At 43.0% G+C, this 16463-nt stretch overlaps 1 protein-coding gene across 6 annotated transcripts in view; it reads left to right on the top strand.

Moving 5' to 3' along the window:
- Positions 1–16463, top strand: part of ERCC3 (ERCC excision repair 3, TFIIH core complex helicase subunit) — a 1429399-nt gene that overhangs the window by 224412 nt on the left and 1188524 nt on the right. For all 6 annotated transcript variants that reach the window (XM_085640927.1, XM_085640925.1, XM_085640926.1 and 3 more), the window contains one exon: positions 9314–9518. In XM_085640927.1, the coding sequence (XP_085497053.1) occupies positions 9314–9518 (205 nt within the window). The remainder of the gene's footprint in view (positions 1–9313; positions 9519–16463) is intronic.

The following is a 16463-nucleotide window of genomic DNA, read 5'->3' as shown; positions in this document are numbered from 1 at the left end:
ATGGCAGTGCCTGTTTTTTGTCTATATAATGTAGTATCGAATAAAAAAATATTCTCTTGTAGACAAAAAAGCATCATCTCCCTTAGCATTAAGGAATGATTCAACATCCCCAATGGTTGGCGTTGTAAATAATACATACAGGCCTGGACTCCCTTCAATTGGTCAATACACGTATACAGTGAGCATACATCAAGTGAGATCATAACAAAACCCTCCTCCCACCTGACATCATGAATGCGTTTTAGGAAGGCAGTGGTATCTTTACAGTAAGATCTAAGATCTTTGACGAATGCAGCCAAAAAGTGATCAAAAAATATCGATGTGTTCTCAAGTAGGCCATCGTTAGACACAATAGGCCTTCCCGGTGGTTTTGTCAGGCTTTTATGCACCTTAGGCAATAGGTAGAAACATGGTACCTTAGGATTGTCCTTTTTGAGAAATTTATATTCGTCGTCATCCAGGAGGCCTTGTTGCCACCAGATCATAAGGAGATTATGGTATCTTGATACTGTTTCATCATAATCTTTCCAACTGATGACTTCATAACAGTTTGTGTCATTCAACTGTCGCAGGGCCTCATTTTTGTAATCCTCGGTGTTCATTAGGACAACATTGCCACCTTTGTCCGATGGTTTAATGGTTATGGTGGGATCTTGCAGCAGATTTTTTAGTGCTTGTCTTTGACCTTTTGTGAGATTGTCCCGGATGCGATAATCATGATTGTCTCTCAGTCTCATGAGTTCATACATCAATACTGAATGGAAAGATTCGATATTGTCATGTACCATGTTGGGATTAAATTTAGATTTCACTCTAAAGCCACTCCTACGTTTGGTATCGATTGAAAATCCCAAAGATTGTAGACGGACTTCCTCTGATTCATCATTGGGAGATGAGTTATTAGTCTCCAGTGCGTGAATTTCCAAGATATCACCAATGTCATTCATTGTGAAATTTGCAGATGACGGCTGTGTGCCAATTACGTTGGTAGCACGTTCCTTATTTCGTTTGGCAAGGAGATGTAATTTCATTAGTTTGAGTTTGCGTATGTACAGGAAGAGATCAATTCTAGTATCTACAAAATTCCAGTCACTCGTGGGGCAGAAAGAAATACCTAATCTAAGAAGTGTTTCCTCATCCAAAGTTAAAGTACGTGTTGATAAATTAATAATGGTTTTCTCACAAGGATCCTTGTCGGCTCTATTTTTATACCAAAATTTTGTGCGACCACCCCTTCTTGTTATTCTCATTTTTTGGTTTTTGGTCTTCCTCTTGCCCTTCCACGACCTCTTCCTCTTCCTCTTCTCTCTCCCTCGAGGGGGCTCGTTTGATCTTTCTGTTGTTTGAGGATTTGAAACTCGTGTAAAAAAGTGAGCGGTCTTGTTCCCAAAGGGGATGGTGTGGCTTGACGCTCGATATCTGAACTTAATTCAGAACTTGAGTCAGTAGATACCGTGTCTGGTTTGTCTCTCAGAAGAAGTTGTCTATCCTTTTCTTTTTCCACCCAATCGAATCGTTTGGCATAAGTTAGAATTCTGCCTTCAGCATAGTCTTTTTTGTCACGAAGAAATTTTCGATGTTTTTTTACTTTAATGCTGTCTTCATAGATTTTCAATCGTCCCTCCAAAGCTTTCAGAAACTCGATCACCACTTTCTCTTCCTTATGTTTATCTATTTCAATCCTCAGAGCAGATAGTTCTTGTCTAGTTTTATCCAAATCAATTTTCGCATATTTGATTAACATCTCCAACATGCCTTTGCATGTTTTAGCCATGAACGAAGCCCATTCTTCCAGTAAGTCTTTATTGGGATTCTCATAAGTAGGTATAATCGTGATGCGCAAACCTCTCGGCACACGTCCTACTTCAACGTAGTTAGTCAGAGAAGTGACCTCCCACCACTTGTTAAGTTCACGTTTGCGTAATTTTTCAAGAAGATTGAGATTTTGTTTCAAGGTGGGCTCTGTAGTATTCCCAGTAGTTCCAGCATTGGATATCGTGATATTGGCAGCTACATTCTCGTCAAACAGGGAAAGAGCTACAGCTAGACGTTCTGTTTCCCAAGTGTCCATACTTAAGAGCGATATAACACCTGAAACGGTAGGACGACGTCACAGTCTAAAATATTGACCACAACGTGACGCTGCTCCAGGAACAATTCACAGAGGGATGGGTGTTACGGATAGGTGTGTAGAGGGTTGGCGGTAGAGTGAGGAGGTAAGCGGAAAACCACAGGCCCTCCGACCGATGTGAAAACACGCTGTCCCCCGGCACGCATACACACCACCACTGCTACTCACCACCGCAGATCGATACCATCAGCTGTCTCATCTACTCATAGGAAATCCACTCTGGAGCGGCTGGGGCGGCTGCAATAAATTCGTAACAAAGTTTCTCCGCTAAACGCTGCACGCCTGCACATTAGCGTCGGTGCCTGCCGTGGTAGCGGCAACCACAAAAATGAGTAAGATTCGATCCACAGATAGGAAAGAGGCGGCACACCGTCCTGGTGTTTCAAGGTGTATTTAATCGCTCACAAAAAACAACAACGCGTTTGAATAAAAATGGAGATTTCTCCACTCGAAAACGGCATTGCGGACACATAGAGTTGTTGGACAATATTATTTTCACAGATTACCAATGAGATATGATTTGGAAATATCCAATATACAACAAATACCTCCCTCCACATATCAGTCCTCTCTTTCCCTTGTTGCACTACACATTTCTTCTATTTGTATTCAACAACTCTATGTGTCCGCAATGCCGTTTTCGAGTGGATAAAGCTCTATTTTTAAGTCGAATGCTTTATTTGTATTCCCAAACGAATTATGGCTTCAGATTGGGTATTGTATATTTGATCAATTTATTTGTTGAGCAGATATCTACATACGATTGTGTAGTTTGCAGGACGGACTATAGTCTTTCTTTCATTTTCACGCATAAGCATTTGATAACAGCATTAACTGTTTTTGATTTTGACTCATTATCAATATATCTTTGCTTTAAATATATTTTTTGCAAACTTAAGAATTTATGTTTAAATTTACGATTAATTGTATCTCAGAATTAATGAATTACACATGAGATTTACGATGCATATATATTTCTTCTATGTCTATGATGACGTGTTTTGCTTTAAAATCGGCATTGTGGAACAAACAGACAACTTGACAAAGGCCGTCCTACGGCTGAAACGCGTTGTTGTTTTTTGTGAGCGATTAAATACACCTTGAAACACCAGGACGGTGTGCCGCCTCTTTCCTATCTGTGGATCGAATCTTACTCATTTTTGTGGTTGCCGCTACCACGGCAGGCACCGACGCTAATGTGCTGGCGTGCGGCGTTTAGCGGAGAAACTTTCTTACGAATATATATATATATATATATATATATATATATATATATATATATTTTTTTTTTTTAATCCATTTTGATGAAAAAAAATTCTCCTGCCTATACACATTTTCTCCCCTGTTCTCCCTCTGCTGCAACTTATTAAACCAAACGTCATTGGTTAAGGCAAGCTGAAATGCTGTTACACATGCATCTCAGCCTATAGGTAATCTATCCAAGTATATATCTCCCACATTAACTTGCAGCCCAGACCACGCCTCCATGTGCCAAAATTCTGGTCATCTATCCCTGGTTCAAAGTTCAGGTTAAAAACTATCAGGGATATTGCTGATGGGATCATAATCATCACACCCTGTTCTTTTCGATTGATCATCGATGTTAGGGAATCCAATTCGGGGAAGTGAAATCTGAGACTGGCACATCATCAGTTGTAGTGGTACCGCGCAGAAATTCTGTTCCAGGGTTACCCATGGTTTATTATGTGTCAACCAAAGCCATTCAGTGTAATGGCGTAGTTGGGCTGCCAATATATATTGTTTCATATAGTGTTACTGTTGGAATTCTAGGGCCCCGATTAGGCGTTGTGTAAATTTCAGCAAACTGGGTAAATAGTGCATGAATTTATGGATTTGTCTGATCACAAGATAAAAACTGCATGTTCAATTTATCATATGTGCTAGTTACCACATTCCTATGGTCCACATGCTATTTTCCATCTGTGCTATTGTTCACGGGTAATATTGATCAAATAGCAAAAATAACGCGTGGTAAATAATAGCCCATTGCAATTTATGAGAGGTCATTTCAAATTAGTAGAAAATACCACAGAAAAATGTCGTGTCAAAAGCAGATAGGAAAAAAATCCTGAAAATGTAGGGAATGAAAGAAAAGCTCTAAAAAATAGAAAAACTAGGGTGAGCACAATCATGCAAAAAAAACACAGTAAATGCTGCGTTTGAGATGGAAAACAATCCCACACACCTGCACATAGGTACTGAACCACATACATACAGATGAACAGGTGAGGTTCTTACAGGCTGATTACAGCAGCTCACACTTCCATTCAGCAGTACACCACCATGTTTACAGCACTGCTAGGCCAATATATAATTCTATGCCAGATCCATGTTCTGCTACATTAAACCTTTGCAGAATGAGGATGGTAACAAGGCCACCAATCAATGATTCAAATGGTGCAGCAATCCTGGATGAGAGCATGGATTGGCAAAGTAAGGCTGAAACCCATAAACAAGAGTCAGTTTAATACACGTGTTATTTACCAAATTCTGCAGAATCAATATTTACAGACTGTACGAATTTGGTGGTTTTTACCACCAAACTTTTCATGAAGGCCCCTGGAGAAGTTCAGGGATTTGTTCGCCGGAGGGGGAGGTGGGGGGGGTGTGTCACGTTTTCAATAATACGGAAAATGTGCGATTCAGTGGTGCCACTTTTATGGACAAATTTGTCTTGTGTAGAGTTCGTAGAGCGCTTAGAGAGTGGGTGTTGCTAGCTTTCCTCTGGAACCGGAGTCCTTCACTCCGTTAATGTTATTGATTACCAACAAAGACGGGAACCATTTGATTTCTAAACTTTACAGCACATCAATGGCTCTGGTTCCTTGTAGAGATGCCAGAGTAAGAGAAGCTTGTGAGAGAGATTTGGGACACCCGATACAAGACTCACAGTGGGCATATTGCTGTTCTCAGACAAAGGAGATTTCCCTTAACAGTAAACACAAGTTGATCCATTTGAAATTCCTGTGGAGAACATACATGTCGCTGGCGAAAATTAATTCTATAGACTCTGATAGGCCACATACCTGCCCGAAATGTGGGGCCCACATGCTGACTCGCACACATGACATGGAACTGTGCAAAAACAGGAGAGTATTGGATGGCCATTCATGCAGTTTTGTCACAAATGATAGGACTGGAGATTGTGCCCCTGCGAGAGGTCGCTCTGTTGGGTTATGTGCATGGATTCCCCAAGAAATGAAGGAAATTTACAGCAATTGCCTTGCCCCTTGCGTAGAGGGAAATTGCTATTAAGTGGGGAAGTAGGATTACCCCCACAACTAATTTCTGGTTGGCGAGTCTCACGTATTACAACACTAATAGTGAATTTTTTTGCCTCCTTGCAGCCGCCTGCATCCAGGCCAAAAGACATTTGGCAACCCCTGAAGGCCTACCTTCTTCAAACTAGTTCCTCCCCTCCGACAACACAACCTGCTGGTATTGACCCCACTGGAGTGGGTTAAATTTCAACAGTAGATGTTTCTTCTATGTTCCTCTGTACTTTACCATGTATGAGCTGTGTAGACCAGGGCACCCTCTCAGGAACTGACAAAACGTACCTTTTTGAAGGCCTCAGAAGGTGGGTGAAGATATGTAAATTGATTGGCTGTTCTTGTGTACTCTTGTGTGTGGATCAAGTACGGACTCCCTCGTTACAAACAGATGTTGTAACTACTTGCCATGGTGTAGGAAAATGTAATTCCTTTATTGTGTGCATTAATAAAAGGATAATAAAGTTTTAAAAAAAACTTTTCATAACGGTCACAGGGGGCCTTGTATAGAACATCAAACAGTGGAGGGACATTGGTGATCTATAAATCCGCAGTCTTACATGGGAGCTTAGTTCCTAAGTATTTGGTCAGACTGGGGGTCAAACTGAGCTATACCAGAGATTGGTTATGCCCATACGTACAATTTTAGAAAAGTTTGTTTTCTAGCCTTAGACTTCTGAAAATGTATACAATTCCTGAAGAGTCAGGATGAATCTCTTGTTCCGACAGTAAACACAGCACATCATCTGCAAACTGAGTGCGCTTATATGATTTTTGTTTTATCAAGTGACCAACAATTTCCAGCATTTGGTTCTGCAGTGAATAGCTGTGCTGCTGTGATAGGAACAGCAGTGGTGCCTCATGCCTCGGATCAAGTCCGAGATCTCTCCATTTATTTTGAGCTTGGGAGAGGTGGCTATCTATTAAGCAAATCGGGTCAGAGAGTTCGACATTTATTTGGAGTTTGACAGGAGGGGATATACAATTTTCTATTGTAGAAGTCCTCATATTAGGGCCCAGGGCTGTCTTCAGAAGGATTTTCTGTAGGAATTGCCAGTCCACTCTATTGAATGCCAGCTCTGCGTCAGGTGAGAGAAGGACATCTGCTTATTTTCACATTCAGCTGTATTGATTAGATCCACTGCCAACCTGGCATTGTCATTAGCTTGTCGAGTTGTAATGAATTATGATTAGCACGGAGAAACAAAAGATGGAAACGTGTTATGGACGTGAGCCACCAAGACATTGGTAAATATTTTTACATCATAATTAAGTTAGGCAGTTGTTCTGTATAATCCACATGATATAGAGTCTTTATTGGGTATTAACGAGAGGGAAAACACAGATTTGAGCATAGAACCTGTGACCAAGTAAGACGTTAGAAAGAACTTCTAACCCTTAGCTAGGGTTTCCAACAACACATCTTTAAATACTTTAAGACACTGGCAAGTTGTCAGGTGAATGGCCATATTTCAAGACAATGATCTGATTGCTACTCTGAGCTCTTAGACATTTGTTGATTCATCTATATCTCCAGGTCCTGAACTTGGTGGGGCAAAATAAAGTCAAGGAAGGTAGTATCTTGTAAACCACTATCTAGTGTATGTGCTTAGTATGAATCGGCAAGATAAGTATGAGTACTTTTATGGTGTGTGCTGTAGTCCTGTGATGGTTACCTTTAGCATCAATAATTTTATTTAGATAATCTATAGTTTTTTTTAAAGTTTGTGCTAGGAGGCAGTGGGTCCTTTCACCGTATAATAATCTTAATTGAGGTAAAGTATCTTCCTGGCTTCTTCCTTTAAATACAGCTGTTTAGTTTTCTGCTATTGTTTTGCAATTTTGAATAAGTGTTTCTAAAATATGGCTCTCCAAACTACGACCAGGCTACATCCGGCCCTCTACAGGATTTTATCCGGCCCTCAGCAACATTAGCATTAATGGGATGAAATGTAATTTCTCTGTTTTCTAAAGCCTCGGATTCCAATGATCAAAGATAAATATTTATCCAATTCCTTTGGCAGCCTGTAGGTGGCCGCAGAGCCTCTTGAATATTCTCGATTTAAAATTAAGAAAAAAATGAATAGTCTGCTTTTCTTATCTACAGTTAAGTTATTGATTATTTTGTCTGAGCATTTGCTACTGTTTGACATTTTTACTCATTATATATCATTTCTCAGTTTAAGCACACATTGTTTCTTTGTAATTGTCACATTTCTCTTTTGTTCTGAATCATATCATGACGGTTACAAAAAAAAAAAACCAAGTAAACCTTATTCATTCATTTAAATTTTATTCATTTGTTTATAAAAACAGATTTTTTTCGGACCGCGAATATTTGTAAAGTATACGATGTGACCGACCCTCTTAATGAAAACTTTGGAGACCCTGTGTTCCAGAGCAATCAACTTTGTGCTGGGGTCATAGCTGCCTTCTCTATTTCTGAATTATCTTTCTAGGTTTTAGCAACCCTAGTGATATTTTTCCTGTGTGATTTACCTCTTAAGACCTCTTTGGATGAGTCACCCATCACATCTTTCATTTCCTCCCCTTTACTGTTTTCAGCGAATTAAATGTTCCACAGCTTCCCATATGCAATCTCTGTGTGAGAATAATTCTTCGAGCATTGCTACAGAAAAGAACAAAGCAGTACCAAAATACACGTTTCATGTTGGGTCATGCTTCATGTAATAATCTTCTATGGAGAAAGATGCTTCGCTGCTATTCGTGCCTATTGTACAAGAGCAGTGGCGGGCTTCTTTTGCTATCACCTGATATGTTGTGTTGGCTGACAACCGCCTGCCTGCAATTTAACCATTATTGCATGGTTTTGCAAAGTTCTCCTGTTTTATATCACACACACTTAGCGATAGACACTTTACTTAGGGCAGTAGTACTACATGACTTCTTGGATAATTGACATTATTTGTTCCCACATGTCGGAGGGCGTTGCTTTTGGAGTCATTCATAAGGTGCATAATCTGTAAGAAGTAGCAATCAGAAAAAAATGTTACTCACTTTTGGTAAGGGTATATCTGGTGGCTTCTTTACCCCTGCAGATTCCTAACTTCCATCCCTCCTCTTCAGTGAGTTCGTGCCATTATAATAAGTTCCTATGGTATGCCCTGTACTATTGACTAAAGGAACACATGCCAGCGTCCCAGTTGATGTTTTGTATGTCACAATGTCTGGCACTGATGCAAGAAGACCGATTGGAGCTTTATATGTTAAGGTGTTATTCCATCATGAATGGACAAAACTGCAGCTTCTGGCTCATGGCACCACCTGGTGGTGATGCGGAGCTGTTGCTGAGGATTTATTTTTGGGGGGAGTTATATTGCGCAAACTAGACCCGAAGGTATCAGGGCGCTTAAAATGAGCATGAGCATGAGTTGCGTTACAGACATGCATTTATTTTTGTTAGGCACGGGAAGATTAAGTGATTTGCCTAGAATAACAGCATGTTGAGTGTCTTTGCCGAGACTTGAACCCCGGTCCCCAGCCATGTCCTCTCCCCCAAAAAGCATAACGTTTTTAGGCTCTTTCTCGCACTCAAAGGGATTCTCATAAGTCGAGAAATCTGTGGTAAGAAGTATCCATCACAAATATTCCCAATAAAACCCATTATAGGATGAAGATGCTCTTGAGGAAAGGTAATACTAATCTTTTAATGCAAATAAATTGATTCTGAATCAGTCTTTATTTTCATATGGTATTTTCCTGTAAATCTTTTACAGCATCAAGCATTGTGAACTTGTTACCTGTAAAAAGTGTAACTCTCCTATTAGATTTATTTTTTTCTGTTTATTAACAAGGACACTTTGGAAGACCAAGCCTAACCATCGTTTTGATTTTCATTGACATTTCTAAAGTTTCTTATTTGCTTTAGGAAAATATTGAAGAGCTACAGAAGCGCTGCATCCAGCTCGATTACCCCTTACTAGCAGAGTATGACTTCAGAAACGATTCTGTTAATCCTGACATTAATATCGACCTCAAACCAACAGCTGTACTGCGGCCCTATCAGGAGAAAAGTTTACGCAAGATGTTTGGAAACGGACGTGCAAGGTCTGGAGTCATAGTACTCCCATGTGGTATGCCTTTGCCTTTTTTACATCTCTCAAGCAACCTAACCTTAAGGAGTGTTTTCTTGTTCTGTGTGACCAAAGTCTGTGGTGCTATATTATTTGAATGCCCGAAACATATTGTAGAGAATGCAACAACTTGCCCTTTGGCCTTTACTCCTATTTGTTATTTAAAGCAGTACAATATTTTGTTACGTTGAGGGTATTACGTACTATGCAAACTGTATGTTTAGTTGATACATGCCATGTAAGGCATATGCATAGTGTTTTATACTATGCAAGGCATATGCATAGTACATACTACTATAATCATACTTAATATCCTACATAATGCTCTTCATACTCCAACTAAGGGTATTGCATTTTGCAAATAAACTAACATACTCCAGTATTGGGTCTTTAATAAATTCACCTGCTTGAATCGTTCCCCGTTGCCGAAGTGGGAGTCCCAAGGTCTGCTGTAGTGTGACTTTCTGTGACACTCCAGACACTTGAGAAATAAACCAGCCCAGGCAAATTGACCGTAAACAAGCCAACTGAGAAACATAAGAAACTATTCCTTTGCAGCATTTGTGTGATGCAAATTAATCACAGCAGGATACTAAAGTCATTAAGGCAACAAAGGTGAACGCTGAAAAAACTAGACATGGCAACCTGCCTGCTGACTTGCACGGTCTAGCAGCAGAGCTATGGGAGAGAATAAATGGTCTTTGAATGCCCTGCACATCTCCTGCAAAGTCAGACAGCACCTCTGCAAGGATGGCCGCCAGCAAAAGTTATCGGGTTGCTGGCGGCTGCAAATCTCGCAGACGCTGCCATACTTAATATGGGCACCAGAGAATCTTACGAGCAATTTTACAGCGCGCAGGCTTCTCTCCTAGAAAAACAAGAAATGTTTAGGGGGCTCCTGTTTAGAACAATTTCGAATTTCATTTCCCATTTGTTGCCAATTCAAGCCCTATTTTGCCTAACAAAATGAATGATCCGTTAAGGTTTAATATAAAAAAAATACACAGAAGTGAGCTAGAGGAAAGTTCGCTTTCCAGGGGACCCCTTGGAAGGTGGTGGCACTTGGCAATTGCCTGTTTCTTAAAACGTTTCTGTCCGAAACGATAGCTTGCTATGAAATATTTGCACAGCCACTTGTTTGCAAAAGCCGCCTTCTGGTGCTGCCCTCCATGATCTGCACAGATTGGAAGCATGGCATCGGAATGAGGCAGAGACTAGTTTGATGCCCAGCCTCCTTTCAGACCAGAGTTTTGTAGGGCAGGCTGCACGTGCGCCTTTCTATAACGGCTTAAAGTTCACACACTCGTACGTCGAGCCTGCTTTGTTGCAGCGAAACACTAGTTTATGCTCGAATTTCAGAGTGTGTAATTTTTATGTTCTATCTTTCTGCGCCGCAGCCTCTGTACGATAACCATAACTGCGTAGTTACTGCTAGTGCTAGGGACAATAGAACGCAAAATGGGGCCCTTGGTGTGATTTTTTCATATCGCTGTTGCGCGTGGAGAGACGTGTTTGCATTAAACTTGCGTCATGAGGGACCCATGCCCTTGAGCTTGAAGAGTTTGTTTTGGTTTGCCATCCGTCCAGCCCTGCTTTCACAAGACTCTCTCCTACCACAGATGAACTGCGCTTCTGAACAGCACGTGTGAGCCAGGCCAAGAGGACAAAGGTCTGTTTACATTTCAGTGTTTTATTGGAAAATGTCTGTGCCTTATGCTTTAAGTCCCACATAAAGTACAGACCTCAATAATGTGCCACAAGTAACTAGAGTGATGTGGGAACTAAGGAACCCACACCCCCTGTAGCCCACACCCCTGTTGTACAGACAGATGTTGCTAACCCAAGCCCTGGTCATGTGGACCCTTGTACATAAGAGGGCTCTTTCAAGAGGGGAGGGGTGCAGGCGCACAGATCCTACATCCCCCAGCTCATCATCTCTTCTTTTCCTCAACTTGAAACTTTACAGTCTATGTTAACTTACACACACAATAATTAGAGTGCGAGTCTGTAAACTAGACATTTTGGAAGTAATTGTAAGCCTGTTTTGAATTCGTTTGGGGACCCAGAGATGGTTATTACTGTCCATCTTGTATGTGTTCATCTTGAGTGTGTTCTTCAAATTTACGTCCAATTGTAAGTTTGCAGTGAAGAATGCCTGCACGATATAAATGAGTGAACACGGTCTGTTTTCACTTTCTTTTTTTATAGAAGCCTACACTAATACAAGCAAATAACGGCACTGAGCGATCGCTTTCGCGATCGCTATTGTAAAAAAAACACACGCCCGCAAGTGTCACGATTCCGGGTTCTCCTCAGGATCTGGGCGAGGCTCAAAGGGGTCCACCTCCTGACATCCCCAAACTCCGACTAATTAATCTCCAGAGTGTTGAGGATATCAAGCGAGGGAAAGGGTAGGGTAGGTGCAGCGTGGGAAAGGGAAATCTGAAAGACAAATAACATGCAATTACCATCCTATACCTTGCGGACTACTCTCATATGTTCTCACTACTCCTTTTCCCCTACCTGTCAAGGTATTCCCTGCCGATGGTTCCTCTATCCTCTAAGATGCGTCTCTCACTGTATGCTGCGTAACCATCTATACAAAAACCAAACCACAGAAGGTTAGCATCTCATTGCCTGTCCATTCAGTCCCATATTACCAAACAACTTCCTCACCCTCATACGTACCCGACACCACACCCCCTTGAAACCATAGAAAGAAAGATAAAGCACTGCTTCACAACAGCTGAAGGGGATCTCCTTATTGTTCGGGTGGAGTTCAGAAAATCTCTCAGTGTAAACGTCTGGAAACCCTTCTCCTCAGGGCTATCACTGCTACTGATCCTGCTCCCCCTTCTGTACAAAAACATCCATGCTCTGTTTGCGGTGCGATCCCCACATTGTCACAATCCCAAACAAAAATGTCACATACTGGTTATTTCTCGGCCAGCTCCACCTACTGGCTGCCAAGTTGGCCTTCCTTGTTAATGTTAAGTACAACAGAACATAGAAACAAAAACCCAGGCCGCCGTTCAGACCTCCACGGCTTACCTGACCTGTCTTGTAAATCTCGAGAATCAAGTCTTCTTGCTCGGATATTTCCTCTGGTCCGACTCCAGAAATAAGTTCGTAAGGTCTTCCTCTGCGGTGTTTGCGGTGTCTCGTCTCACCGCATCCTTTACCCCGCAGTCTCGGACATGAGTCTTTTGTAGCCGGAAGAGCGCCGCTCCTCCGGAAACCTCCACGGAAGTGTCCTCTCTCCAGAGGACCTAGGGTGGTGAAAAGGAACGCGCAAATCAGTCGCGAGGCACCCCCAGGAGAGACGCTGAGGTGCCGAGCGGCCGCGCGGCTTCCAGGAACTCTCACAACAAATCCAGAATCACGTACAATGCCCTTAGCATTGTACGTGCCTTTAACGATGTTGGTCCCGCCCCCTCGCCCGGGCTTCCTGGGATTCGTAGTTCCGCTAGACTTTAAGCGTTGAACTACGTAGGCGCACGCGATGGTCAAACCCTGACAGCAAGTGGTGCGCGCGCGCCACTGCGAGGCATATGTTTTCAATTATCGTGCCCGTCCCTTGGCACGATTGAAAACATATGGGCTTTGGTGCGCGTAACAGACACCAATAGGCCGTGGGCGGAGCAATGCGCCCGCCTTTGGCCTATTGCGTGCTCTGTTGAAACAAAACACGCACTCAAAGCCCAATTACAGACCCCAAAACAGAAAACACACGCACAAGTGTGATTCCAGGGTCCATTTCTGAACCCCGGACAAAAGGACTTTCGCCTGCGCGAGCACTGCTGCGCAGTGCAACGCAGGTCGTGAGACTAAAAAGTTACATCTCCTCAGAAAAAGTGAGATCTGAACCTACTACTCCATCCCCAAGTTGGTTATTGCATTGGAAAAAACCCTTCTGAGAGCCATAGAAGATAGCTGCCAAATCATCCTTGAAAATGTTGGCCATACCAACGTCGACATCAACACTAACAGTAGCAACGTTGATAACTTCCTCAACAGCGATCTCATCCATGACAATGATAATGACTACAGCACTGTGGACGAAGAAAACATCGACGAAGGTACCATCGACACAGTGTCAACGAACACAGACTCAACGACGTGACCCTATCAAAGAGAAAGCCATTGACGATGCTCTCTGTGGCAGAAAAAAGTTCTCCGCCATTGATAAAAATAACAATGGAATTACAGACTAAGCAGTCGTCTGTGGATTAGATATATAATCAGAAATGTTAAGGCCAGAACACCTTTCCAAGCAAAATTTTTCCTCCCCTCTAAGTCACTTGGTTGACGAGGAGGATTCGGGCAAGGAAGGACCATTTGGAGTGGCCCACAGTCTTTCTGAACTAAATGTCAAATACCAAGACCAGGATAAAGAGGAATTCTATGATGTTTATTATTCCTCAAGTCAGAATAATCAAAAAAGAGAGTGAGAAGATGTAAGTTAGACCCTGTTGTCACGAATATCATTTACTCATGTCACTGGGGAATCATTAGGTTTTTTAAAAGAACCCTCAGCCACCAACCTAGTTGGTGGCATGCTTCATCATTGGATTCCCACCCAAGATGCTTAGCGGATCCTGGGTGTGCTGCAACACCATTTTACAGCAGAGCCAGATTTTTATTTTGCGATTGTGAATTTGCAAGTGGATGTAAAAACTACCTCAAGGTTGTCCGTACAAATCGAAAACTTTATTAATGGATACCGTTAGAACTCGGGGTCTCTAGTTGGCAATGGTATACACCTTTGACCAAATAGGGACCCATGCTTCTAAGTCAGGGAAAGGGGATTACACTCCTAGATAACCCCTGCTCACCCCCTTGGTAGCTTGGCATGAGCAGACAGGCTTATCTTAGAGGCAGTGTGTTAGCATTTGTAAACACATACAGTAACACAGTTAAAACACTACAAATGGACACCACACAGGTTGTATACAAATACGTATTCTTTATATAGACTTGACACAAGACCACAAACGCCAAAAATCCACAATACTGTACTCAAAATAGACTTAAAGATGGTAGAAGTAACTAAGTTCAATTTGATGATAAATGCGACACGTTTCTCACAAAAGAACCTGGATGCGTAACGCAAAAGGTTTGCAGGGAGGGAGATGCATCGGTTCCTTGCTTCGGGGGAGGCGATGCGTCGCTCCTCTATGCTTGCGCAGAGTAGGGGATGCGCCTTGGTCCTTATTGGAGAGGAGGTGATGCGTTGATTCTCGTACTGCGTTCCGGTTACGATGCGGCAAGATGGCGCCTTGATTCGATGCGACAATCCAGTGGGAAACAATAATATGGCGCCCTTGATGCGATGCGACGAGTTGAAGAGGATGCGTGCACGCCCGGCGGCCGTGCGGCAAACTTTGTAACTTTGGAGCCACTACAGGCCCTGCGACATGCTTCTCCAGTGATGCTACGGCAACCCTCGTGGTGGCGACACGCTTCTCTGGTGATGCGGCGGTGACACGCTTCTCCGGCAATGCGACGGCAACAGCTGCGAATGCGACACGCTTCTTCTCGTTGAGTCGCGCTTCCAGCTCCCAGCGACACTCAGGCTTCTGCAGACAGAATTCCCAGCGAGGAAATTCAGAGGGGAGCTGGTGGTGAAGTCTTTTGTCCCTGAGACTTCAGCAGGAGGCAAGCACAAGTTCAAGCCCTTGGAGAAACATTCTGCAAGCTGATGAACGTTCTTTAAAAGTTCCTTCTCCTTTCCTTGGCAATGAAGACACCACTGCAGGCCAACACAGCACACTGGCAGCGGGGCAGTCCAAACTCCTGCAGCTTCCTTGGTTCTTCTCCTTTGCAAAGTTTTGTCTTGTTGTTCCAGAAGTGATCTAAAGTCTTGGGGTCCGGGCCCCCCATACTTATACTACTATTCATTTTGTTCTCTGAAGGCAGAGGGTGTCTGTACCTAGTCCAAACCGGTTCTGGGTGCATTATGCCAGTGTACACCTTCTTCCTTTGTCAGTGTGGGCCAGGGTCAACAAATACACATCATAGCTGCCTACAACATATTGCCGGCAGAGCTACACTACTGAAAGGACACAGCGTTTAGGTCTACATCCCTGAGGACGACCTCGCGATAAGTTCAAGCCGTAGTAAGTCAAGAAGGTGCCAAGCAAAGGTGCCACTTTAATAAAACATGAACATAAGAAAACAAACCCCCCTCCCTCCCCGCACTCCCACCCTCCCACCGCATCAGTTCAATCTGGCAAAATCATTCATTCTTGTCACCAATCATTGGGCAATTAACCAGTGATTCAGTTCATAGAATGTGCAGGTATTTCGGGCAGGTGACTTCTCTCATATCTTTGGTAAGTATCTGCAAGAAAGTAGCCCACAGTCTTGTAAAGTCCTTGCCTTTCCCATCCACACTCAGCGATAACCGCTCCATTGCTAAGAGTTGCCAAAGCTTCTGAATCCAATCCCGAGAGTCCGGAATCGTCAGCGAACCTCAATGGGCTAGGAGCACCTGTCGCGCTGCCAGCAAAGCCATAGCGATTTGCTTACCCTTTAAAGATTTCAGCGGAAATGAGGTGGGGGAGACCTAACAAGGTAGATTCGGGAGTACGTGGCAAAGTAATCTGAAATGCTGCTTCAATGTCATCAATGACTGCTGTCCAATAGCGCACCAATTTGGGACAGCGCCAAAGTAAATGCACCAGAGTGCCAACAAGCCCACACCCCCGCCAGCAGAGGTCTGACTTGGAGCTGTCCCAACTCTTAATGCGCGCTGGAGTATAATACCAGTGAGTAACCACCTTATACGCAGATTCCGCCCCTGCCGTGTTAGAAGCAGTATGGTGCGCCCTATACAAAATGTGTTCCCACTCTTTGTGCGACAAGGGCCTCGCTAAGTCAGTTTCCCATTGGACCTGCGCTTTTGTGCGGTGTCTCTTGGCTTGTACCGCGATCATGGTGTAA

The sequence above is a fragment of the Triturus cristatus genome, chromosome 2_2 (genome assembly GCF_964204655.1).
Source record: "Triturus cristatus chromosome 2_2, aTriCri1.1, whole genome shotgun sequence".
Taxonomy (NCBI): domain Eukaryota; kingdom Metazoa; phylum Chordata; class Amphibia; order Caudata; family Salamandridae; genus Triturus; species Triturus cristatus.
Note: the sequence above shows the minus strand (reverse complement) of the source record. Positions and strands in the feature narration are given on the sequence as shown.